The 26,447-nt window shown below is 60.1% G+C and overlaps 1 protein-coding gene across 2 annotated transcripts in view; it reads right to left on the reverse strand.

Annotated features, from left to right (window-relative positions):
- Positions 1-672: 672 nt before the first annotated feature.
- The window catches only part of NOL4L (nucleolar protein 4 like), a gene marked incomplete at both ends in the record, with an annotated part of 120,343 nt that continues 94,568 nt past the window's right edge, over positions 673-26,447 (reverse strand). Inside the window, 7 exons of one of the 2 annotated variants that reach the window (XM_084246810.1) lie at positions 673-893; positions 4,974-5,175; positions 5,630-5,752; positions 6,028-6,219; positions 6,303-6,488; positions 8,544-8,803; positions 23,425-23,566. In XM_084246810.1, coding sequence (XP_084102936.1) covers positions 673-893; positions 4,974-5,175; positions 5,630-5,752; positions 6,028-6,219; positions 6,303-6,488; positions 8,544-8,803; positions 23,425-23,566 — 1,326 coding nt within the window. Of the gene's footprint in view, positions 894-4,973; positions 5,176-5,629; positions 5,753-6,027; positions 6,220-6,302; positions 6,489-8,525; positions 8,804-23,424; positions 23,567-26,447 lie in introns of both variants that reach the window. The other variant, XM_084246809.1, reaches the window with a different exon arrangement.

Here is a 26,447-nt window from a genome sequence, read left to right on the forward strand (position 1 = left end):
TGACCGTGTGACTGGGGCTTCTGTGGAGTGGGGGGAGCAGTTTGTTTTTGCTTTGCAGTGGGTGTGGGTGAGGTCCTCCTACTTGGCGGTGCTGAGCAATCAAGAGGGACAGCCAGCCCGGCACCCACCCCACCCCACCCCACCCTCGCCAGTGTAGTGATATGGAATGTTAGGTCACAGGGATATATATCCTTCTGATCAGACAGACACAGACTGGCAATCTGTACAAACACAAAAGAATCCATTTTCAGAAAAATAAATTACTAAGGGGAGAGGAAGAAAGGGTCCACTTTGTTTTTCTCAATAAATATGCAATTCTGCTCACCTAAGACTTGAAAGGTAATTATCTGGGGGTGGGATTCTAACATCAGGGTCCACGAAGATGATTCTAAATAGAGCTGCGGCCCCAGCACTTGTCAGGGGAGTCCCAGCCCTTCCAAAGCTGCTCCACTGGCCTCTTCCAAGCAGGTCAGAGCACCCGTGTGGTGAGATTCCAAAAAAAAAGTGTCCTTGTGCCCAAAGTCTCAGGTGCTTGGAGTGTGGCTAGAAACAGCTCTTTTGGATCCCACCTCTTTCAAAAATCAAAATGTACCAACTGGTGAGGCAGGAAGCCAGGTCCAGGGCAGAACAACCTCCTTCCCCTAGGGCAGTGCACTCCAGGTGCCGCTGGGGTCAGTTCTGCTGTAAAATGAGGTTTTCCAGTTCGTCTGCAGAGCGCAGCAGGAAGGCGGCGGACTCTCGGTAACCGGCGATGAGCTGCCGCACAGCGCTGATCTCCGTGGGGCTGAGCTGGGCGGTGGGCATGGTCCTGCTGGTGCTGTTGCTGGAGGGTGTGGGCGTGGGCGTTGTGGAGGTGGTGGAGGCCCCACCTTTCATGCTGAGGTCTGTGGGCCCTGTGGAGAGGGGGGAGAATGAGGGACGGTAGGGAGTGGCTTCTGGGAGGTGACACTCTTTACGGGGGCCTGCCTGAGGCCCTGTTCTGTCTCCAAGGTTGTATCCCTAGAGCCTAGAATGGGGCCTGATACCAACAGATAAGACATGGGGTGCTCTGTGAACCCTCAGAGTGGTCCTGCGAGGAAGGAGACTACCATCGTGTGACAGGTGGGCGAAGCATGCCCGAGATCACATGGCAAATGTGAGGTGTGCTCAGCAGCTGCGCATCTAGGATAGGCTGGCATGAGACAAAGGCGTACGTTTTGGTATTGGGCAGAGTGGGGTGCTTACCTTTTGTTCCCCAGTGCTGATCACACCTCTACTGCTTTCTAAGAACTGGCCGGTTGATGGTACACCCCCCAAAAAGGCACAGTCCTGGCTCCGGTCTCCAGGTGAGGCGGCAGCCTTGAGGTAAAGGGACTTCCCTGACTCCCCAACATGGTGGGCAGAACTGGCAGGCCTGCGAGGAAGCATGGGGCTAGCCCTGGGAGGAGAGCTGTCAGTGTGTCTGGGTTGGTGCAGGTGTGTGCTGTTCCCTCCCCCTGTCCCCAACAGGGAAGATGGTGTTCGAGACACTGCTGCATCTTGGGGCGTCGTGTCCCAAGAAGAATGCGTGAGTAGAAAGCCCGGGAGTCCACAGTGGAGTCACAGGCCAGAAACAGAAACACCCGTATGTGTGCTTGGACAAGGAGGGGGCTTCTGTCCAGCTGGATAGAACTAGCCCTGCCTAGCATGGGAAAGAGGTAGAGGATGGACCGACCATACCCCTACAGTGCATGCTTGAGGAAGGGGTGGGGTATTAAGCTGATAAGCTGCAACACCTCAAATACCCCTGTCTTTTTTAAGTTCTTTGTGCCTGAATGAGGAGAAGGTTAAGTCGCTGGGGCACGGGAGTGTGGGAAGGGTCACCTCAGGACCCAGAGGTGGTATCTGGCTAGATCACCTCCCCTGTGCCTTGGGATGGTGGCGAAGAGGAGCCAGGTATCTGCTGGAACATACTAGGGGGTGGGGGGGGGGGGTGTTCACCAGGTCCCATTTCCTCTTCCCCTTTCCCAAGCAACTCCATGGGGTGGGCCGCTGGCTTTGGAGCAACTCCACAGGCAATTATTTTAACTTCCCCAAGCATCAGCTCCCCTGTCTGCAACAGGAGGAGACTTGGGAGGCTGAGCCATGATTGAAACCCTCACAGCCTGGGGGGGAGAGGGGGAGGCCCCCTGGGAAAGGGCTTCAGACAGGCTTCAGGGCTTTTGAATGGGCTCCCAGGAGACAGGGAAGCTACAGAAATTTGAAAAGCATTCTTGAGAGGTGTTTGGAAAGAAAACAGCTAAGAAGTGAGGGTCTGGGGTGTGGGAACTGGAACTTCCCTTGGAAGCCTGCTCTGACTCAGCCTGCTTGGTTTCCCCGCTCCCTGCCCTTACCCCGAGTCTGCAGAGGCTCTTATGCTGGTATGTGAGGCTGCTGCTCTTGGTTACCAGCTGTCTCCCCGCCACACCACAGCTTCTGAAAGCCCTTCTCACTCACTGTTGCATTTACAGTGGCAGGTTTCATGCCTGCCATAGAGATGAGTAAGTTCTTATCATTGGAAACATCTAGACCAGAAATAACATGCTGGAAGAAATTATGGAAATGGCTGCTGCTAAAAGGAAGCTGGTGCAGCCCCAAATGGGGAAGGAAGTTGGAGTCTAAGATGGGACACTTTGTCACATGGAGTTATTTCCTCTCTGGCCAGAGAACATGGATGTCAAGGAGGTCCTAGGAACTGGCTCGCTGAAGAGGGCCCTTGGACTTAAGAGTCAAGTATGTTAAAACAAAACACAGGCGGGAAGAGCTGCCACTTGATGGAAGGGACTGTGACTTGCTGAGAACAGCAGCCAAGCAGGTGACTGACGCCCATGTAGGTGGCCAAATGGGCTACTGGGACAGGCTGGGAGCAGGATCCGATGCTGGCTCCTGCGGGGGTGCAACTAGGGCTGGACAGAGAAGACAGCAGGAGATCTGGTCCCCTGCAGACCATGCCTGGGGACAGCAGAGGAAGGCTAGAGCTACCTGCCATAGTTAGAGGGCCCTGGGGTTCCTCTTTCCTTCCTCTACCCCTAAGTCATCCTGTTCACTCCTATGCTCAGAGTTGTCCTCGCCTCTGCTGTAGCTCCAGCCTGGACAGAAGAATGTCCCTTTTTCCTACAGCCAGTCTGCTCTGGGGACTTCTTCCCATAGGCTCTATTACAGGCAGACACTTGGGTGGTTGCTGGAGGGAGAGAAACGGGCATAAGTTGAGCAGCACCCCAGGAATACCGGCACAGCCCAAGTTCTATCTAAGCTGATTTGATTTGCATCTCCAGATGACAATGTAATGAGCAAAGTGAGGAGCCGGAACAATAATAGGGCTGTCCATCCAAAGTGCCATCTGACCAATCATTTAAAGGGCACCTGCTGGGAAGGCAGTGGGGCCGGGGGCCCCTGCAGCCACACAACCATTGTCCTTTATCCTAAGCTCTCGGCTCCAAGCTCACAGGCTGCCTCGGCGAGGAGTTAAATGACCACGAATCTGCTTGAGAAGCACGGGGGCAGCGCTGCCCCCTCAAAGGAAGATCTGGTTGCTACTGCCACCACTGGGTCCCAGACCTCCCCACATATAATGGGGGTTCTAACCTCCCTGCCCTGGAACCTGTCCTCAGACACACCGAGTCCCCATTTAGCAGGGCTGTTGGATGGAAGGAAAGCAGCCTGCCGCCTCTCACCGCAGTCAGCCACTCTGGCCTCCGCCTCAGGGATTAGGGCCAGGCAGCCTCTTATTTTAGGTTAAGAGGCATTAGGGAGGGATGAGAGTTAAGCCCAGGCGGGAATCTTCCTAGGACCTGAACTTATTTCCTGGCAGTGGGGAACAAGATGAGTGGAAGGTGCCTGGGCTTTCTACCATGGGGGCTGGGTAGGGACCAGCCTCCTCCCTTACTGCTCAGCACAGTGAGGGGGTCTCCTGCAGCCAAGGGCAAGGCTAGAGGAATTCTCAGACACGTTCGGCCAGCACCTAGAACCAGGGTTCCCTGGCCTGTGGGCAGTGCCTTCTAGCCTACTCACATAGCAACTGGGTGTTATCCTCAGCTCTTCCTCTCAGCCCCTGGCCTTTGAGCGATCCCAGAGCACATTGCAGCTGCCTCCTGCCCTCCCCTGTTCAAATCTTCTCACTACAAGGGCAAATAGCATAATTCATGACCCTCTTTTGCTTAAAACCTGTCAATGGCTCCCACTGCGCACACAACAAAATTCAAGTGTCTGATCCAAGAGGCCCTAAAATCCCCCTGCTGCTCTCCAGCCCAGAAGACCCAGCCCCCACCACCGCTGCCTTGGTGTGCATGGGCCTGAGGCCCCACTCTGGTATCTCTCAGGCAGCACCCAGCTCCACAGGGAGGTATATGTATCTTTTAGGAAACAGTTTCTCCAATACTGGTCTGTGTCGTCTCTGCATCAGAGTTGCCTGGGGCGATGGTACAGGGATATCAGTTAGGGAAGCACCAGCCTATGGGGCACAGTAGGGGGATGCCTGTTTAGTGTTGCCAGGGGTGATCTAGAGGGAGCTCCACTGCGAGGCAAGGGCTGACTGAACCTTCATCTCACAAGTGAGTCAGGTGAGCTGGGCTGCATCTGAACTGGGCCAAATACTGGCACCGCCACCAGCTGTGTGTGACCTGGGCCAATCACCATCTCATAGTCTTGGTCAGCACGGGTCTACAGTGGGGATGTGGAGAGCAGCGCCATGGCAGGAGCTCAGTGCTCTCAGGTGCCCTTAGGGCGAGTGGAACCAGACAGAGGCGCCACCGTGCAGGGAATGAAGCAATAGAGCAAGCCCAAAGGTCGGAAGTTGAAGTTTTCCTCACCTTCCAATCTAAGGTCTGGCTAAGATGATGAAATGAGAGTGTCCCTGTGCCACGAGGGAGTCGCTCCGTCTCACCGGCCTCTTCCCCACCTGCCCGACCCCCTTCCCTGAGTCTGTAGTGCAGACCCAGCTGGGGGCTGGTCTGGAAGCCCGGGTCTCCCCTACTCACCATTACTGTGATTTCCTGTTTGGAGGGAGGCAGGGGGCTGCAGGTTGCTGCCCAAGGCCCCGTAACCGCGGTAACTGTAATTGAGGCCACCGTTGACATACACAGGGTCCTGGGAGTAGGAGGAGGCTGGCAGTGAGTAGGTGGAGTGGGTGATGGCTGCAGAGTCCCGGGAGTGCTGCTTGTCTAGGGCTATGGGCTCGTCCTGCAGAGGGGGAGGAAGGAGCTGGAGAACCGAAGGGGCAGCAAGTCCTCACCCCTGTCCCTGGACAGGGTATATGAAGGCTAGAGCCCCAGAGTTCCTGGGAGCCTATGCTGTGGCTGGCTCAATGGAAGGCTTTTCTGCTCCTGCTCCCTGGTTGCGTGCCCAGGCCCCACCTGCTCTGTTCACCTTCCTGTGGTGGTGTTGGGGGGGTGGGCCTAGATTTGACCCTCCTGCTCAATGGGAAGGGCCCTCTGGCTGACGTCCAGACTCCCTAGGTCTGCAGGGTCTGTTTGAGGGGGCTCCTCTGGCTTGCCCCACCGCCCCAGTCACAGCTGCCCATCTTAGCTCAGGCACTAGTTGAGCACTGCCCTCTACTGCCATACACGAGGCACCCCCATGTCTGTGGAATGATCGGTGACCACCTCTCATCTCCCCAGGGGGTGAGCCCTGCTACCTGCGAGGGCTGGTAGATCTCCAGGCGCATCCTTTTGGCTGCTTTTCTCGTCTCGCTCTCACAGGCAGCTGCCAGGATGTTTTCTGCCATGGCCGAGGTCAGGTGGGGAGGTGTGGGTCTGGTCTGCAGGCAAAACAGGGATGGATTCAGCGTTGGCACTTGAACAGAGACCCTGCCTTAGAGTGCGGGTGATGCAGGGCTGGGGTTCTGGTTCCAAAGCCCTATCAATCATGCTGGGCAATCTTTTTGGGCCTCCGTGCCCTCTGAAAATCAGAGTCACGGTGCCTGTTTCCAGGGTCACTAGGAGGTTTGTGCATAAAGGGTCCTGGGGGTCGCCCAGGAGTTGCAGGTTGTGGCTGAAGGTCAGTGGCAGGGCAGAGGGCAGGGGTGGGGCTCACCATCTCCATGCCGTTCTTCTTCATGCGACGGCAGGACTTGAGGTACGTGCGAATGCGCTTGCGGGCCCGCTCCTGGAACTCAGGAAACTGCCGGCTGCAGGACTCGATGATGGCCTGGATCTTCTCCTTGGGCTGCTTGGATATGGGCACCATGCGGTCCAGGTTCTCGTCCACAAAGAGACGCACAAACATCTGTGGGAGACACGGGCCATGGGATGGGGGGAGCTGGCCATGGCTGAGGGCCCCGTCCCCGCCCGCTCTTCACCGGTGCTCACGTTGAAGGCCTTGAGGCGCTCGGGGTCCATGCCCTCAGAGTCGTTCATCTTGTCATTGTCCTCGTGGTCATCGTGGTCGTCGTCGTCGTCATCTGCTGTGGGGGCCCGGCCCACTGTTAGGTCCTCAGGGCAGCCACTGACCTCGGTTTTGATGGAATCGTAGCTTCCCGAGCTATAGGGGGGAGACTGAGGGCGAGGGGTGGAGTGTCAGGCCAGGTGGCTGCCCACCACCACCTCTTGGTCTCCAAATGCCACGGGGAGCCTGGGGACTGGATGACGAGCACATGCGGCTGCCCCATGAGCCACATCTGTGAGCTCCAGCAAGTCCCCGCCCCGCTTCCTTCATCTGTGAAGTGGGGACATCGGTGATGCCCCCACCCTCCTCGGGTGGCTGAGGAGGAACTGCCTGCACAGCACACGCCTGGCACCGGGTACGGGGTGTTGGTGTACTCGATGGCAGTGCCCACCGCCAGCCAGCCCCTTTGGGTTCTGCCAACATCTGTTCTGGCTTCGAGGTTTTCCTCCCGGATCCCCAGGGGCTGCAACCTTGGGTTGACAACCGAGCTGTCAGGAAAGCAGGCGTGTGCTGTCTGTCGGGGAGGAGGAACAGATGGGCTGGGACAGGGAGCCAGCCAAGGCGACGGGGCCATTAGGCAAAGTGTTCCTCAGGCTCCCGAGCTGGGCTTCTCGTGTCTGCCACCTCCCACAAAGACACCGTGGCCCCGATGCAGAGTGCAGGTGTAGAAAGGGGGGAAGGGAACCAGGCCCACGGGCCATCACCTGGCCTACAGCAATGAAGGGACCCAGCCCTTCACTCGCACCCTACCAGCTCGGCCCTGCTCCTCTCTCGCCTTGGAGCACTTCCCAGCTCCCTGCTTTCTCCATCTTTTTTCAGCCCTTATGCCTCAGTTTCCGTCCCGCTACCCTGCTCTGGACAGATTCTCTAAGACCGCTCACTGCCTTTTAGAAAATTTGCAGCCTGGTTTCACTCACTGGGCCCCTGACTAGCTGTGTCCTGGGGATGCTATCTCTGCCCCCAAGCTCCTTAGAATGTGGCCACGTGGTCACCTGGGAGGCGACCACAGCTCTGACTGAGAGATGGCAGAAGATGGGCATTGGTGCCCAGGCCCGTAGTGGTTGCCACCACTGGGCCTCCTGTTACCACACCCATAGGGGTCAACCCTATCAGGTCATCTGACTTCCCACTGGGCTGTGCTACACTTGCAAGGGAGAGTCAAGAGTCCCCCGGGCCCAGGACAAGTCACATACCCAAGCTGCTCCTTAGCCAAAACCTCTGCCAGATCAGAGGAGACAGCAACTAAGAGATCGGCTAATTCATGCTCTCAGCTTACTTCCTTGGCTCACACGTGTGGCCTGAGACCGTGGCGGCAAACTCACCCTCTCCAGCTTCTGGCTCACCACAGAAACAGCTCTGCCTGCTCCTGGTGCCATCCCCTGTCTCACATACTGGCCCCACAGCCTGAGCTCAGACACACAGTGACAACTGAGCTCACCCGTCTGTACAGAACTCTCGCATGACACACGCCGTCCCAGGCCAGCACTGGCACCCACCCACCCTCTCTACGGAAGAGGAAACAGGCCCAGGCAGGGGTGCGTGGCTGGAGCCCAGAGGTGCAGGACTCTGAGATGGTACCTCTGGCCTCTCAGCCCCGGCAGGAGAACTCGTGCCTAGTAGTGCTCACGTGCCCAGTGCTGCCCAGCACCTCAGCAGGAGACCTCAGTGGGCTGGAGGCGGCTTGTAGACATGTAAGGGGAGGCCCCAGAAAACAGGAGCAATGCCAGGGGCATCTGTCACCCCCACCAACCTGGTGTACTGAGGAGTTTCCCACACCCTCATCCCTGGGCCCTCAAAGGCCTCACCCTTCTCCCACACCGCCTGCAAAGGGGGCCAGGCACACCGAGTAGTCGGGTAATGAGCGGCCTTGGGCTCCTGCGCAGAATGCCACCGAGGGTTCTGGGGAGGAGGAACAGGCCACACCTCCCTACTGCCTCCACCAGGCAGGAGCCATAATCTCACTTGACAGAAGGGGGAGATCCAAACTCAGAAGCGAGGGCCTCACTGCAGGCCCCACACTGAGCGTTCTCTCCTCCTAGAGCCTCCTCAGGAAAATGACAGCAGAGCAGCCACGGCCACCGTCCTGTCTTGGTGTCACAACTCCGGCTACCTAAGCTTACATTTTGGCCTCCCACCACCCCACACACCTCAGGGGTGGTCTTCACTCCGTACTTGACGCGGCTCCGCAGCCCATCCGTGCCGCAGCCATCCGAGGGATAGGAGGGTGTGCTGAGCGCCGTTCCTGGTGGGAGCTTGTCACACAGGTTGATGGGCTGGTCCTCCGTGGTGGCTGTGAAGTCCATGGGGGCCACAGCGCCGTTGCCGTTCATCTCGGGGAAGGCCGGGTCGCCCTGTGTGCTGCTGGATGTGGACGGGTTCAGGGTAGAGGAGCCATTGCCACTGCCACTCTCGGAGGAGGAGTCATCTGGAACAAGAGGCCTGGCTGTGAGGTCCCGCCCCAGCACCGTGGGCCCTCCCCCCACACGGCAGCCACAGGACTACCTGCCCTCTGAAGTCCTCTCGAGTGTCCCCGGGAGGAGGGGAGCACTGCTGCCTCCATAGGAGGTGCCAAGACCGAGGTGGGGGCAGGGTCCCTCTGCCAGAAAGCCTCGGGGCCAAAAGGAGCGACTTGGCCCTGGAGCGCACAGGGCTGGGAGGTCTGCATGCCACACCCACAAACGCCACATCAAGGGAGGCCGAGTGCCTGGAAGTGAGTGGCCACAGCTCGTCTGGCCAGCCTGCTGGCTGCCAGAGGTCCTTGGACATGCCAGAGGCCATCTGGGACCTAGCCAGGCCCTCCCTTCTCCCCAGTTACTAGGATTGCACCGTTCCACTCAGGGGTTCCAGCCAGTGGCCCCCTCTTCCTCACCACTGCCTTGCCTTCTCCCTATAGCACCTGTCCCCATACCAAGCCCTGGAATTTCTCCTTCCTCTGCCTGCTGAGGGAGGGATGGCTCCAGTTACCCACTTCCTCCTGCAAGCAGGCCCAGTCCAGATATGACTATGCAGGCACATCACCCCCCAGCTTGCCCTCTCTGCAGGGCATGTGGCCTCGGGCCAGGGCTGCAGGGTTTCCGTCTGTATCCCTGTATCTGAAAGAGCTGGCAGCCCCACAAAGTCCTGCCGAGGGCGCCCCCTGCTGTGCAGAGCCCAGCACTGCCAGGGGGATTTAGAAAGTCAAACGGAGTAGCCGCTGGACATTTTCAAATTCCAGCCCCTCTCCCGAACAAGCCTCTGCCTCCTTTTTTGATCAGCTGAGAGGCAGCGTCAGAAGCCACACTTGGGTTCCCCAGGTCACCGTCCGGTGGTGCCCCGTGCGCCCAGGTTCCCCAGCAGCTCGGGCCACTGCCCCGAGTGGGTGGGGGAGGGGCGGCCACAGTGACTCCTGACTCGCATCCCAAACCGCCTCTTCCCCACGCCAGGGTCTCTCTGGTCCCGCCTCCGCCCTCCCACCCAGGTAGATTACGAAGATTTAGCCCTCGGCGCTGAGAGCCGGGAGCAGGCGCACCACCCAGCGTCCCCATGGCGACCGAGCAGCTCCAGCTCCCCAACCAATCGCCGGCCTCCGGCCTGCCCAGGGGCGGGGCCGGCCTGCCCATCCAACAGCCGGGGCCAAGGGGGATGGGAAAGGCCTGGAGAAGTGTCACCCCTCCCCCTCGGCTGCTGCAGGTCCCCAAGGATCAGGCTGCTCCTCCACCTCCTTCCACAGCTCCGCCGTCTGCCCACAGCCCCCCACGCCGTGCTCAGCTACATTCCGGGGGCCTCGGCGCCCGCAGGTCCGAGCCCCTGCTACGCCTGGGTCCTCACTGGCCATCCCTGCTTCCTCCTCAGTCACCACTTGGCAGGCTCTCCAGGGACCTGTCTAGATGTTTGTGGAATGAACAAATTACCCAGCAGTATTTCCGGAGCACCTACTGCCCGCCGGCCTTGTCCCAGGGTGGGAAATAAAGAAGTAACTGTAACCTGCGGTAGCCCTGGGGGTGGCGGCGCTGCTGCGAGGACAGAGTCCTGCCAACCATGAGGAAAGTGATTCATGGGAAAGGGCCTCCAACTTGCCAAGCACTGGTTTCCTCCACCCACCTTGCCCAGCTTCCAGGAGTCGCCTTGTCAGCAGCAGGGACCCCCTCAGGTTCACACCCCTATCCTTATCCAGAACCCACCTAATTATTGGCTCCTGGTTCTATAATCTTCCTGGTCCCCACTGTCCCCAGAGAGCTCCACGACCTCTGCAATCTCTCCCAGCCCAGGTCCCGCTACACCGGCCGCTGCCGGACCTCACATGCCCAGCTGCCATGTTTGCTGCCAGCTCAGTCCACCTTCAAGGGCTGCCTCCTCAGGGCTGGCCCCTTCCACCTCCACTGTCCTTAGGAAGGAGGTGCTCGAAGCCCCAAGCCCAGTCAGGTGCCTGTCCCTCCTTCACCTGGTCCAGGATCAGTCATGAGAGCTCCCCATCCCTCACAAAGGCAAGGTCTTTTGCCACAGATGCCCCCACACCTGGTGTTCAGGACCCTTTTTTGCAGCGGCTGAGGAGCTGGAGGGCAACTGGCTGAGCAACTATGGCCCCAGCAGGCGCCCATTCTGAGCCACCTCACAGGCATGACTTCACACCCTGGCACCCTCCCCAGACCACTCACCTGACTTCGAAGGGCCTTATCTTCTTCCTCTGGGTCAATGAGCGCCATGCCTGGCACATGGTGAGCCAGTCGCCACTGCGTTCAGCAAGGGCATCCAGCCCATGGCCTTGTGTGCCACACCCTATATGGGCCCAGAAGTGACACCCAACTACCTGCTTCCTCAACCAGGTTTTTCCTCTGAGGGATGGGCCCCTCTGCCCTGTGCCTCTGCAGGCACGAGCATGTCAGAGGCAGAGGCTTGGGTGCTGCTGAGGATGCACAAGTGGGGGCTCCTGGGCCCCTCCCACTGTCCAGCTGCCTGCCAACACCCATGCCCCAGGAATGCTCTGCCAGGGAGACACAGGCACCAGCCCCAATGGCAGCAGACCTCCTGCTACTCAGATGCCGCCCTGGCCTGGTAAGAGAAGGGCTGGGCAGACTGGACCCATCGGGAGTGGACATGGTGTGGCCGTGTAGTCCAAGTTCTCATAAGGAACTGGAAATCTGTGCTATTAGGTAAATATCCAGATTTTAAAACATCCTTGACTGACTTAACATTGTTTACATTTTGAAAAAACCTTGGGAGCCAGAGGAAATAAAACAATGTGGTCTATCCATGCTGTGGACTATTGTTCAACTGCGAAAAATGAATGAAATTCTCACATTGGCCACAACAGGGATGAACTTTGAAGACGTTCTGCTGAGCGAAACGAGCACGATGGGACAAACACCGGATGAGTCTAGTTACACGCAGTACCTAGAACAGGCCGCTTCGGAGACAGAAAATACATGAGGAGTGCCGGGGGCTGGCAGGAGGGCGCGCGGATGGTGAGTTTCTGCTTAACGGACAAGGAGTTTCTGCTTAGAGTGATGAACCCCATTTTGGAAACAACGCTGCTGGACGCACCACACTGTGAATGAAACTGCTGAACGGCACGACAGAAATGGCCAACCGCTGTACATCCCTGACTCCCTCCACACACACAAAATCCCGAGACTGAAGGAGGAAAAAACCAAGAAAAAATTTAAAACCCTCTAAAACAAAACAAAAGAATACCCCAAAGCCTTGAGCAGGCCAGTGGACCCCAGCGCACAGGCTCTGTGTGCTCCCGGGGCCAAGCCCACCCGAGACGAGACAAGAGGGTCAGGGTCACGATGCTTAGGCCGCCCTCATGCTGCTGCCGCCTGCCCAGGACCCTGCGCAGGGCTGCCTGGTGACGGGGCCACATTGTGCCCACCAGGGAGCCATGGTGTTAGGCAGAATGCAGAAGGGCTTCGTGGTGGGCGCGGCACCAGACACACACACACACACACACACACACACACCCCGCCTTCAAGAGGCTACTTCGCCTTCTTGAGCCGTGGTTCCGTTCAGGCGGGGCCGTCGGGGGTGAGGGATCGGGCGCAGACCACACCTGGTCTATAAAGCCTGGCCCCTCAGGCCCCACGCTTTCTCACTTCAAAGCTCTGCCAACCTCCTGTGCACCCAGCTTCCCTGCTACAGCATGGGCTTCTGGGGACCCCTCAGAGGCCAGCCTGGTGACAAATTTGAGGTGGGTGTAGTGAGGGGATAAAGGAGAGGACGAAGCACCTGGGAGAGGCCCTTTCTGCTCTCTCCTTCCTGTAACACCTAATGGGTGTCAGGCCTCCTCTGGGGTACTGGAGACACGGGTGAAAAGACAGGGGTGGGCACTGTCTCGGGGGTTCACACGCCAGTGCTCAAGAAACCAAACATAAAGGTCTGACAGGAGAGTGGGCGCCAAAGAGCCTGTCCTAAACTTTCTGAACCTCAATCCACACCCCCTCCGTCCCGCTCTTCCAGGAAGCCCCCCCGATGGCAGAGCCCAGTCTCACCTCAGCTCCAGACCACTGCTGGGCACGGCAGGAGCAGAGCAGGACGAGGAGGCTTCCTGGAAGAAGGAGCCCAAGGAAGAAGCCTCAAAGGACAAAGCTTAGAAGGCCCCGGGGCAGGGGCTGAAACCTCCAGACCCAAGCCGGGGCAGGTTGCTGAACTGTATGTGGGGCACCGGTGGCCCCTAGCCACTCACCCCACTCTAGCTGTGCTCTGGGCCTTGGTGCTTGCTGTTCCTCCCCAGTGAGCCCCCCAGGACTTTGCTTAAAGGTCATCTTCTCAGCAAGACCTCCCCTGCTCGGGCCCTGGCCCACTCTGGCATGCTGACCCCTTCACCTATTTCTCCAAAGACAAGCCCTGGACCTCCCGACTGTGGGAGACAATCACCTCCGTGCTGCTGAAGTCCGTCAGAGACCGCGTGCATCGCGCATGTCTGCTTATGGTCTCGGGGTGATCCAGGGTGCTTCCCTGCAAGGGCCGAGGGAGTGGACTCCAAGCCGGGTCCTCTCCTCGCCGTGGCCCACAATGCCCAGGTGTGTCCCTCCGGCTCAGTCCGGACGTGGCTGGACCCACAGAGCCCGGCCATCCCCCAGCACAGGACGCGGCCCGGAGAGCCCGTCGCCGGGGAAAGAAGGAACAGAGAAGGTTCCGGTCCATTCCCGATCCTTCTGCCTCCCGGTGCCCTCCAAACAAAAGTGATGTCAGAGAGACAAAGACACGCAGCCAGACCCCAACAAGAGCAGGCCAGGCGAGTGGGCGTGGGCGCGGGGCCTCCCTGCCTCTTGACCTTGGACACAGCCCGCCTCCTTGGTTCCTCTTATCTGCAGCCCAGGGAGTTGCCACTGACGCCCTCTGGGCTCCGACACTTTATGGCTCTGTGAAAGAACCCAGCTGGCCCCATGGGCACCAAGGGCCCGGCCCATGGATGAGGAACGGGGCCTGGGGGGCGCGGGCGGCCAGTGGAGGGGCACTTGGGGCAGGCGTGAGTTCTGGTTGACGAGGCCCCGGATCTGGAGCTGACAGGGCGCCTCTGTCCCTACCAGGTCCTTATGTGTGCTCTCTGCCGGGAGGCCCCTCGAGAACCGACACCCCACCCTAGGCCCACCCCGCAGAGCCGGGGAGCATGAGGCAGGACAAGACTGCCCCCAAGCTGTGACCATGCAGGCGGCAGAGGGAAGGGCCCGCATGGGGCCAGCGCCAGGGGTGCGCCCCTCGGACCGTGTCCCCAGAGCCAGGCCGCCCCAGCTCTGGGGAAGGGCAGCTCCCTCGCGGGCAGGACCGGAGCCCGCCACCTGTGCCCAAACGCCTGCGGGCAGGAAAGGGCTGCTGTACCCATCGATTTTGACGCGGGGCAATGTGCTGCTATTCACATGGGGGAATTAGCGATGAATGGGGGAAATTGTTCCTCCCTCTGTCCCGTCTCCAGAAGGAGACAAAAACCCCTTTTACCTCAGCAAACAATGCCCTTATGTGGGCGCCAGTGCCCCGCAGCCCGCACAAGCCCGGCTCTGTGTGAGCCGCCAATCGCCACACCGGGCTCTGGGGCCGGGGCCAGCAGCGCCCTCTCCCAGTGGGCGACCCGCGCCGCTCCCAAGGCGGGCGGGGAGAGGCGGGAAGGTCCACCATGCCCAGCACCTCGGCCGGGCATCCGGCTACGCCAGGTGGGCACAGGCAGCCTTCGGTGGCCAGAGGTGTGGCTGCTGGAGCCAGGCCTCCCGCCCGCCGTGGGCTTCTGTCACAGCAGCCTCCAGCAGGGGAGGGGGGGGGCATCAATAATTCACGCACAAAAGAGACGAGCAGGGAGGAGGAGAGGGGCGAGCGCGGGCTGGAGGGAGGTCTCTGGAGAGCCAGCCAGCGGCCTCCCCACCCCACAGCAGCTTCAGCCGCTGACTCTGCTCGGAATTTGGGTGTGCGCTCACCAGGGCTGGACCCCGCCTGCTCTGACAAAGTCCAGGGGCCTGGGCTGTGTTTACAGGATGCATAGTTCCGGGGAGCACCAGGCTCCCAAAGGGCTACCCGGAAGGAAGGGGGAGGGCCAGGGGTCAAATGGGGGACACTGAGTAGGGTGAGGCAGTCCCACGGGGATCCACCGTCCTGGGTGACGGGCCACACGGGGTGCTAGCCCCACCAGGCCTAGCCTTTAGGCCCTGGCTGCCCCCTCTGAGCACCTGGCTCCCTGCAGTTCCCAGGCTTGGTCTGACACCTCCCCACTGGGGGCCCTCCTCGCACCTCCTAATGCCACCAGCCCAGGGACACCTGCACCTCTATTTCCACAGCACCCGCCTTCCTGCCTGGCCTTCAGTGACTCATTCCTTAAGCAGGTGCCAACCCCTGGGCCTGAGGCCTAGCGCGGCCCCATCCAACAGAAACAGGCCAGGAGCCCTGTTGGGAGGCTTCACTCTTCTAGTAGCCACATTTAAAAAATCAAAAAGCAGCAGGTGGAATTAATTTTAATAATCTGTTTTATTTGACCTAGAACATCCAAAATATTATTTCGGCAAGTGGTCAATACTGTATTAAAACTGAGATATTTCACACTTTTTCACAGGGCAGTCTCTGAGACTCTGCTGGACGCAAACAGTGGCCTCGGCCTGCATGAGCGCTTCCCAGCCATCTGGCTACTTCGTTGTCATGATTTCCCCCTAAAACTGAAGTCATTTCTCAGGGCAGGGACCCTCGGCTCCTGACCCTGAGCAGGGCTGGGGCGGGTGGCCCGAGTTGGCTGCGGGGCCGTTGGCGGGTCGCAGGGGAGGGCGGCCACCTTCAGGGGAGCGGACACCACGCACGGGGCAGGGGAGGGCACACTGGTCATCCCTGAACTGCACCACGACCCACCCTGCAGGCATGAGGGAGGAGCCAGAGGCTCCCAAAGGGAAGTCATCGGCTGTCTCACCGCTTGAGTGGCACAGCCCAGAAGGGCCCCAGCACTGCCTGTCTCCCCAAAACATCCAACCCTGAGGGCTTTCGTTTCTAGGGTTCAGTTTGCCCATCTGGACAATGGGAGAACCCCTTCCCCTGCCAACACTGCGCCTCCTCCGGCCGTCTGCTCACCCCACTCCCCACGTAGAGGGTTGCGGCCTGTGTCCTCCCAGGCCAGACATTCGGCCCGGCCCCACCCCTAGGCCGTTCAGAAATCAACGCTAGTTCAGTGTACTGAGCCCACTGCCCTCCCACCCACCCCAAAACAAATCATGTGCTCTGAGAGCAAAGAGAGGCCCTTCTGGAGACCACGTGGGAGTGATTCACGGGGCAAGGGCCCTGGCCCCCGAGCCCAGAAGTCGGTCTGGGTTCAGTGCATCCCAGTCCTTAGGTCAGAGTGATGACGCCAACGTGGCCCCGGTCACTTCCTGGTTCTTGGGAAAGCTGCCCTTGGACAGGCGCGGGTGGTGATGCCTCTCCCGCACCCCAGCGGCCTGCTCGCCAGCGCAGCAGAGCCTGCCTTCGCAGCGGGCCCGGGCAAGCCGGCCCACGTGTGTTCTGCTCGAGAACGGGGAGACGCAGGCCTCTGACTTTCCCAGTGGCCGGGCTGGCCTGGGCAAACAGTCCAGGTGACGAATGGGGGAAATTGTTCCTCCCTCTCCTTTTCTTACAGGTGACCATCACCTCTGAAGCCCCGGAGCTTGTCCCGCCCTAATGCCTTCACCAGGCATCTGGGAGCCTAGGACCCTGCAGCCTGCACAAGGCTCGGGCTGTGCAGGCCCAGCCCCAGCCCCTCCCGGGATAAAGGGATCTCTCGGCGCTGTCTCCCAGACCCTCGTCCCCCTCGGCTGCGGAAGGCCAGGACAGCCCGGCATTGTCTGTGCCGCCTGCGGCCCAGCTGATGATGGACACTTTCCTGTGACCTGGGACTGCCAGGGTGGCCCACGGCCAATCCCGGGGAGGGTCTGGGCCCCAGTTCTCTGCTCCTGGGGGAAGGGGAGGCAGGCGACCACTGCCTCTCCACCCGGTATGGGCGCATGCAACCTTGACAGGAGCAAACAGCCCTGGCTCTAGGAGGGGGATGTGTGACCCACGGTCAGACAACAAGGCCCAGACCGTTTCCCACCTCACTGCATGAAGCCGGGGCAGTGGGATGGGCAGGAATGGGCTTGGCGGGCGAGGAGGAGAGAAGGTGTTTAAAAAGTCCACTCAGAATCCACTCAGGGATGCCACAGTGAAAGCGCCAGGGTCCTCCCCGTATGTGACGGCAACAGGAGAGATGCCCAGCCACGAGAGTTGGGGCCGCCGGGAGTCAGCCACAGCAGGCCTGGAGCCAGGTGGCTCCTGAGGGGGAGAGAGCCGCCCTTGGGAGGGTGGACACCACCCACAGAGAACACCAGAAGTGGCCAGGGCCTAGGGGTGATGCAGGTGACTGTCTGAGCCCACGTGGCCTGGCCCAACTCCCACTCACCCCTTCCCCACTAGCAGGACGGCCTCCTGCTGGTCCCCTTGCCCGGGTATTCCTCAGTGCCCAGCAGGCACCCAGGAGGCAAGCTGCTACCCAGGCTCTTCTCCCTGGAGGGCAGCACTCATGCCTCGCCACCCACTGAGCTGCCTGCCAACGTGGCCTGCGTTTTTCAGATCGAGGAGCAAGGCCCGGGGAGACTGAGGCTCCCTTAACAAGCCCTGCACTGAGCGTGGGAGTGGGACAGGAAGCAGGAGCTGCTGGGCGAGGGGGGAGCACCCAAGCCCTCCTGGCCCAACTCCTTCCGGAAGTAGCAAGACTCTCCGGGGGCTGAGAGCGGGGGCCAGGGCAGGGGCACTGCTGTGAGTGCCGTAAAGAAGGCTGTGCTGAGAACGCTGACTTCAGGGCTCCTGGGCAGAGGGGACCAGAGACGCTTGGATAGATGAGGAGATAGGGTAGGACTGCAACAAGCGGGTCCAGTGAAAGAGGGTCCTGGCCCCCCCAGAGCCCCTAAGCCTAAGGGTGCCAACGGCCATGCCCCCCAGCATCTAGCCCTTAAGCACAGTCCCCCTACCCCCTGCCTGGCCACACAGGGGGGAAGGGTCCTGTGACAGCATTCACTGAATTCACATCCTCCAAGTACCAGTCGTGGCTGAGCCCTGCGCGCACATCCTCTAATCCTCGGCCGCCGGTGGGGGGGGGGGGGGCTGCATTACTGTCTTGAGGCCACAGAACAAGGAGGGAGCCAAGACAGGACATGAGCCCGGGTTGGGGCAGCCTGGCTGACCTATGCACTACCACCCCGCCCCCCAACAGAGACCAAGGCAAGGGCATCAGGGGAGAGAGGCCAGGCCAGTGGGGGACGGAGAGGCAGCCTCATGGTGAATGCTGAGCCGCGGGCAAGCAAGTTCCACACCTGCCCAGTTTGCATTCCTGGAGAGTTAAGGGCTCTGCCCAAGGGTAGCAAAGAACTGGCAGGAGAAAGCCTGGTGTTCTTGCAGAGCGCTCCTGAGGACACACCAGGACAATGGTCACAGTCACCCGGGGCACAGTGTGGGGACAGGGCAGACCAGCACCCACACAGCGGTTCTGAAGCGAGTGTCAGGGACCAGCCTTCAGGGAACCAGGTCCACTCAAGACCCCAGTCCCAGAGGGGTAGCCCCACCTTCTCCACCTCCCGGAACTCTTGATGCCAGACCCTTAAGACAGCATTCTGGCCATGGCCTCCTGGCCCAAGACCTCTGCTGGTTGGGGCTTCAGTTCATGAGAATTTGTGGAGACAAGTGATCTTAACCCTGGCATTCAGCACCTGCCTTCCCAGGCCCCTCCTGACATCCTGCCCAACCTTCCTGGGCATGCCTCGGGCCCCCTCCACTTGCCATCAGCACCACCCCAGCCTCCAAAAGGCCTCTGCTGGTCCCTGTCTCTGCCACGAGTTACTCAACAGCACACCTGCTCTAGGGCATGGTGGGGCTGGAGAGGCAGCCCAGAGGGTGCTGTACAGGGCCTTGTCCTGAGGGTGCGCCCTGTGGCACTGTTTGTAAAAAAGAGGTACTTGGGTGTCCCTCCCTAGGAAGGGCCCAACACGGACTCTGGAATCAGAGGGACTCTTGGAGCTGCCTGAGGTCTGGGCATGCTCACTTCCCTCTCGGGAGGTGCCGTTTCCTCCTCTGAAGGAGAGGCCCAGCCACAGGTCTGAGCTCACGCAGCGAACCCACCACCATCAGGCTCAGGAATGGGGCCTCGGGTCACTGGACTCACCACACTGCCTTTAAAAACCCCACAATTGGGCCTCCCTGGTGGCGCAAGGCGTGAAGTCTCAGCACTGTGAAGCAATGTGCAGCCACTGCAGCCTGAGTTCGAGCCCCAGGCAGGGAGCTACCCACACGGCGCAGCAGACCTCTCCTGACTCGCCCACTGCTCCCCTCAGCAGTGTGTTTCAGTCAGTCTGCCTGTTGTTTCACCCCCCTGCCCCTCTGGTCTACACCCCAGCTCTTGTATGCATAAATAAAAAAACAAATCTTTAAAAAAAAAAAAAAACACCACAATATGTGATGAGGGCAACTGACATTACATGGGAAAACAGGTGGCTCCAAACACTTTTATTTCTTTTAAGGAAAATGAGATTTTGATCACATACATGGAAAAGCCTCAGGAAAATACGCCCCACAGACCAGTATTTTTGACTTTCATCTTTGTGTTCCTCTACTGAAATAAGGGGAAAAGCACAATACACCTCCACAGACATACCTCCTGCCCTCAGGGAGCTGACAGCCGGTGGGCCCCCACGTCCTCTCCACCCTGCAGACTCGAAAGCAGGGACTACAGCGGGACCAGTGAGCCTCATGCCAAGGGCTCGATACTCTCCCGACAGAACCAAAGGCCTAAGCCAGGCCCCGCAGTGGCCTGCGTCCAGCCTCGTGACATGGCGGCGAGTCCCAGAGGGGAGGCACCCGAACTTCCCGTCCTCAGCGGGAAGTGCTCACACCGTGTCCCTGGAGGGAGGGAGGGAAGCTCTGGGGTCAGTGGGTCCCAGAGGTTGGAGGCTCAAGGAGCCCCAGGATGCGACAAAGCTCCTGCCCAACAACCCCTGACAACCCCTCCAGCAGGAAGACGGAAGCTGGACCCTCGGCTCCCCTGGTGCTGGCTTCCTGTCTGCCCAGGAGGTGAGTAATGTCCGCTCCCCCGCCCCCAGGCATCCCTTCTGGAGGCCAGGCCTCACATTTTCCGTTCAGGAAGGGGCAGAGCAAGTGGCCTGGTGAAGCACATCAAGGGGAAGAGGAAGGAGTGGACCCTGGCCAGCCCCTCCCGCTGGTCTGGCCGTGGACCTGCTGCGCCAGCGGCCGCCGGCCCACCTGCCTGTGGGCACCCTCATTCACTTCTTCCCTCGCTCGCTCACTCAGACGCTGCCCTGCCTGCTCTATGCCAGCGCTGTCCGGCGCGAGGGTCCTGCCTATCCGGGCACGTATGTATCTGGAGGAAGAGATGGGCATCAAGCAGATAATCCCAGTGATGGGGCGAAATTACAGACTGACGTGGCGCTGCCGGGCCCCCAGCTGACGCCAGACCACAGTGTCTCCAGACAGAGTCTCAACAGTTGCATCCTCTCTCTACCCCCACAGGGCAGCCCTAGGCCACCGTGATTCTCCATGCACTCAGGTCTGGACTCAAAAGGGAAGCCCACGGCCTCAGTCAGCTCAGCAGTAGGTCAGGAGGGGACCTGCGCGTGGGTGGGAGGTGTGAGCAGCCTGGCTCAATCTGGGCCCCGCATGTGTGTGAGGGGCGCCTCCTTCTGGTTCCAGATCCCCCTCCCCTGCCACCCACCTTCTGGGGAACCTCACACATGCCCTCTACAGTTGCCAGAGGAAAGAGGAGGAGTGCAGCCTTGGCGACCCCTCCTGACTAGCCAGATCACCCCAGTTCTCTCCATGATCCTCAGTAGCCTCCCCTGTGAGAGAGGACAAGAGCCATGCGCTCACCCCAGGCAGCCACAGGCCCCAGTGAGGCAGCCTCGGCAAGCTTGGGGGCAAAAGCGCAACAGCCACAAGCTCCAGGAGCGAGAGCCTGCGTGCCAATAAATCATTCCCAGCCTCAGCCACAGGACTGGCCCTGCAGGGGCCCAACCTTCTGCTTCTGTGTTAAAACTTAGAAAGGAAGGAGGAGGAAGATGTCCCTATAAATCCACCACAGGTGTGAATCTGTGCAAACTGCTTGGCTTCTTCAAAGGCTTCCAGCCTGCATTACTGGCATAGCCGTTGGGATCCCTATGTTACCAGTTTGGGGGTGTCCTCAGGAACAAAGAACACAACTCTTGGGCCTGATTCCCTCTGGATGGTGTGCTGGCGGTAGGTCTCAACACACGTTTGTTCCTCTATTCATTCAGGTCACAAGTAGTCACAAGTATAGTGTGCCAGGCACACAGTGGGGCAGAGAGCAAGACCAACATGGTCTACAGCACGTGGCGCTCACCGCGCGGACCTCAGACATCATCTTTCTAACTAGATACCTTCATGGAGGACTGAGGGCCAGATGCCATACACCAACCACCCTGGGGGTGAGTGGGGTTAGGGAAGTTTCTGGGTGAAGGCACATGAGCTGGGTGGAGACTGCAGTGGTGTGGAGGGCGGCAGCAGCCAGGGCCTGTGCCCATCCTGGTCCTTCAATAGAAACATGAGAACACCTTGAAGACTGACAGCCTCCCACTGACCACCAATGGGGACGGCCCTTAACTCGAGTCTGCACTGCATGCACCTGCAGAGAGGGGAGCTGGCCACATGCCACGTGGGGACAGGTGGGCTGGACGGGGCCTCCAGGCCGGCTCTGTGTCCACCCAGAACCCTACAGAACCCACTGCTCTGGAGAGACAGGGCAGTCAACCAAGGAGAGACCAAGCCAGATGGCTGGGACCTTTCGAGGCCTGCGACCCCAGCACTGGGCCTTGGTCGGCCTCAGACCGGCACATCAGCCCACGGCCTCCAGACACAGCCTCTGATTAAATAATTAAATTGATGGTATCATAGTCAACACCATCCTCCCAGCTCTGGCTGCCTGCCCTAATAAACACCCATCCTTGTGCTGTCAGCAGGCCAGCCTCAGCATTCACGGCGAGGAAGGACTGAATGGGCTGCAGCACAGGGGAGCAGGCGTGACGACACCCAGGCGGGGCACACCAGGCTGCTGCGGGACCTGCTGACCCCACCAGCCTCTGCTTCTCTCGGCCTCCTCTTTATGATCAGCCAACCTCCGGGCAGGGGTTAACCGATGCTGAGGAAGCCTGTGACCCCCACAGCAATACTTCCCCCCTGGCACCTGATCCTGAGGCCCCCAAATCACCAAATCTCCCCAGGAAGTGTCTCCCATAGAGGTCAGACCCCCAAGGGGTGGTGGTGAGGGACACACGACATTTTTGAGGATGAGTTGAAGGAGTATGGGGCCCATTCATTCCCACTATTCTAGGTTTTAAAAAGTGTTCTAGATCCTTCTTGGGAAGGTATACTTGGTGGCCCTGAGCTTGGCTGAGCTGTGCTGGTGTGGCTCTTAGTATGGCCTTTGGGTGTGGCCCTCAGTCAGGTCAGATGAGGCAAGAGGTCAGCTGCTGGACACTCCCCAGCCCCAGAGCCCCCAGAGCGTGTGGCGGCCCCACCTCGGGGCCCACCCCGTGGGAACGCAGGAAGGAGGTACTGGTCTGGAAGGCTGGCAGCACGAGGGGGCTGTGCTGACCTCATGAGGCGTCAAGACACAAAAGCCTTTTCTTCCCCAGCAGCCTCACACCCCACTCCTCGAAGAACCACCCCCTGGCTCCCCAGCCTCCAGCCCAGCCATCCCAGCTGCCTCCAGGCTGTGTCTCCTCCCAGACAAAGCCGGATTCAGGTCTTCGAGGGCAGCAGGGAGGCAGGCTCAAGGGTTCTGCCATGGAGATGAACTTTGACCCAAACTGCAAGGCTCCTACCCCTTATTTACTCTTTAAGGCTAACCCGTTTCACAGAGTTAACATTACACCCCTTTTTAACCCTGAACCTCCCTCCTACATTCCAGGCCCCGACCTTCGACCCCTCCTAATTGCCGCCTCTACACCCCAGTTCTCTGAGGCCTGACTCTGGCTCATCCCCCACCCTCCATCTCCTCCTCCCAGGAAATCAGAGCCAAGCCAGGGCCACTCTGACTAAGGTGCCACCCCACGCCCACAGCTGCACCCGAATGAGGCAGGCACCGGAGTGCCAGAGCGCCAGCGTTCCCACCCCCAGGGAGGCCAGAGGCAGCGGCGGGGCAGGTGCTGGGGAAGCGCCCAGCAGGGGCCCATCTCACCCAAGGGCACACATATGACAAGTACCCGGCCCGCTCACGGGCACCTACACTCACGAGTCAAGTCACAGAAGCCCAGCTCTGGCTTTCGGGGTTGGGCAGCAGGCACACTGGGAACCTCCTCGGCCTGCAGCGCTAACTCCGAGGACCTGCCCCACCAGGCCATGAGCATCGGGGCGAGAGGCGCGCTTGCCAGCCCTTGGCCTCCTCTATCCCTGACCTCTGGGAGCAACACGGCGCTCTTCCTGGAACCGGGGGCTGGAGCAGTGGGGCACGCAGATACGCCAAGAATGTTGGGGGCAGCTATGAGCCTGGGCCCCCCCGAGAGGATCCAGATCCCGGGGTGCCCGCCTAGGTCAGGCGCAGCCCCTCCCTGGTGGCCAGCAGGTACTCACCATCCTCTTGGCTGTGGAGGTTCTGCGGGCTCCGCATCCTCTCGTCCTGGCTGGGACTCAGGCTGGAGGCCAGGTGTGGGTCAGCTGACATCCATGTGGAGTCGTTCATATCAAAATCTTCACTGCTCACAGAAGTTTCATCCTGATCAGGGACAAAGAAGGTGGGTGCTCGTCAGCCCCAAGGCAGCCTTTTGGATGAACCCCCAAAAGCTCCAGGCCCTGTGGTGGGAGCTGGGATGCCTGCCTCTCCCCCCACCCCCCCACCCCGTGGAAGTGGCTGGGGCTCTGGTTCCTGTCGGAAGCCGGGACGGGGCCCGGCACTGTCTGTAATTGAAGACAATTACGAGGTCTCGCATCCTGTAGGGGTGGAGAGCGGGGCCTGGCTCCTACCCTTGTGAGCCAAGGTTGAGACAAGCGCTGTAAACAAGGGTCACCGCTCTTCCTGCCCACAGCCAGGGAAGCGGGCTGGCACCGCACTCGGCGAGGCGGCGGGAGGTGGGCAGCAGGGCAGGAGCCGAGCCGATGGGCCCCACCAGCCTGCCGCCTGCTGCCCCGACTCCAGCCCCGACTCCACGGAGCATGCATGGAATTCCTTTCTCCCACTCCCCCGGCCCAGAGGACATTTCTGTCTTCCTCCTTCCTAACCTTTGCTGTGCTTCAAAGATATGCTCTTGGGCGGCATCCAGAGCTGAAAAGGCCAGCCCCAGAAGTGTGGAGAAGGAAGGGGGTGGGGCAGGCGAGGGTTTGGATCAGACCGCAAAGGGGGTTCGGCTCAAGGGACTGGGGGGCCGCCAGGGCCTTCCAAACAGCCGGAGGGCCTGCTGGGGAGGACCACGCCTGCCCCCTCTCTCCTCGCAGTCATCCGGGAACCCCTGGGGCGGGGCCCCTTCCATCCAGCGGGAAGGGCCCCCACCTCCTTCTGGCCCGGCCTCTTTCAGGAGCAGCAGGCAACTGCGCTTGGGAGCTGGCCGTAAAAGCAGAGAAAGATGACCCAGCAGCTCCCACACCCCACAGCTCTGGCTCTGCCCCCTCCTCTCTCCCCTCCAGCAAGATACAATGGCTACTGTGGAGGCCCAGTGTAAGGACCTCTAGCAGAGCACCGCCCCCCAAAAGCCTCCCCTCCAGGGCCCCCTCACAGAGTGAGCAAACACGCTGTAGTTTGAACTTTCTTCGGCTGCTGTCCCTGAGGCAGACACATCTGCTCTCCAAGCGCCAGGGAACTGGCGTGCTTAGCCTCCTGTCCCTCCCCCACCGTGCCGGGCTGGCAGGGAGTTTCCTGGAATTTACAGCTTCTGTGCGGCAGGAGCGTGCACCCTCTGCAGCTGAGCCTGGAGGACCAGAGCTGGGCCATGCTGCCAGCCAGCGCTGCCCAGCTTGGCGGTGGGGGGCCGGGGGAGGGGGTCCAGGCAGCTCACCCAGAGACTCCGAGGAGGAGGATGAGACCACCTGGGCCCCGCGCTGGCTCCCCTGCACACAGGCATGCAGACACTCCCTCTGCCTCCCTCGCACAGGCCGCCCTGCTCCTTACACACAAGCACATCCACCCACAGTCTTGCTGGGATGAAAACACTCACACTTCCCTTGGCCTGTGTTCTCACACCTGGAGGGAACACACAGTGGCAAAGGCACTTGTCTGCAGGAAGAGGACAAAGGGACAACAAAACCCTCCCCTACACTAACCAGACAGAACCCCAGAGCTGCTGGCGGTGGGAGCCAGGAACAGGGGTGTCGGTGCTTGGGCTTGCCCTTTCTTGGCTGCCCTGGGATGACCTGAAGCCAGGGCTGCAGTAGGCAGGTCCCCCGCTCACCCTTGGGGATGCTGACACCTTCATGACTTCAAAGACCAAGTAGGCTAGGAATACCCGGAAGCACCACATACTCCAGACGCTCCATCCATTCACCCCACAGGGATTTACTGAACACCAAGTATGAGTCAAGCACCTGCCCAGGTGCGGAGAAATTCAGCAGCAGACAAGACAAAGTCCTGGCCTTCCTGGTGCTCACTGTCCAGTGGGGGGAGATGGACAGGGCACAGAAAGCCACACCGTGTTGGTGATGATGACGGCGGCAAAGCACAGCAAAGCAGCACGCGAGGGCAGGGGGCCCGCAGGGCCGTGTTTGCCAGGGTAGCCAAGGAGGGTCTCACTGGTCAGGGGACTTCTGAACAGGCGGCTACAGGCATCGAGGAGGGTCCTCATGCCAGGGGTGGACATGGGGAGCGATCCGGGCACCAGCACATGCTGGTAGGTTCCAGGAGCAGCCAGGAGGCCGTGTGGCTGGGGAGGGTGAGCTGGGGGGTCGTGGAGTCACCTGGGGGTGTCCCCTTCCCAAGGTGTCCATAAGCCCATGCAAGACTGTCTCCGGCTCTGAGAGGATTGTCCCGCCGAGCACGCAGGGGTCTCACCGAGCAGGTAAACGTCAGAACCTTTGGGCACGGCGCTGCAGGCTACTACCCTCCAGGCTCACTGGGCAAGCTTAAAACACGACAGCAGCAGCCAAAGTTTATCAGGCTCCAAGTGTTCACTTTCCATGGTCTCGTCTCACCCTCACCACAGGTCGCCAGGTGGGCACAGACATCAGCGTCCTTCTGAGGGTCAAGGCGCTGGTGCAAGGCCACGTGCTAACAAGTGGCAGAGCCAGATGTGTGCCATCGGGAAGGCCAAACGCCCCTTCCCCTTCCTGCCTGCAAGCTTCTCCCTGAGCTGTGCCTCTCACCTGGAAGCCCAGATTCTGTAGCGCAACGTGATCCAAATTCTAAACACACACCTCCCTCTCCATCAACTGGCCTCAGTCGCCACCGCTGCTTTCTTACACACGCTGTCTACCGGCATCGGCACCCAGCGGTTAGACACACACTCACATACTCCTCGAGTCAACACACTGTGGGTCTCTGCCCTGTCTTTCCCCAGAAAACCTTCAATCCTTCCAGAAGTGAGGACTGGTCTGTATGTTCCCTGGACACCCTGCTTCCCGCCCCAAGGCCAGCAAGCCCCGTCCAGTCAGCTGAATTGCCTGGCATGGTG

Source organism: Talpa europaea (assembly GCF_964194135.1).
Source record: "Talpa europaea genome assembly, chromosome: 11".
Classification (NCBI taxonomy): Eukaryota; Metazoa; Chordata; class Mammalia; order Eulipotyphla; family Talpidae; genus Talpa; species Talpa europaea.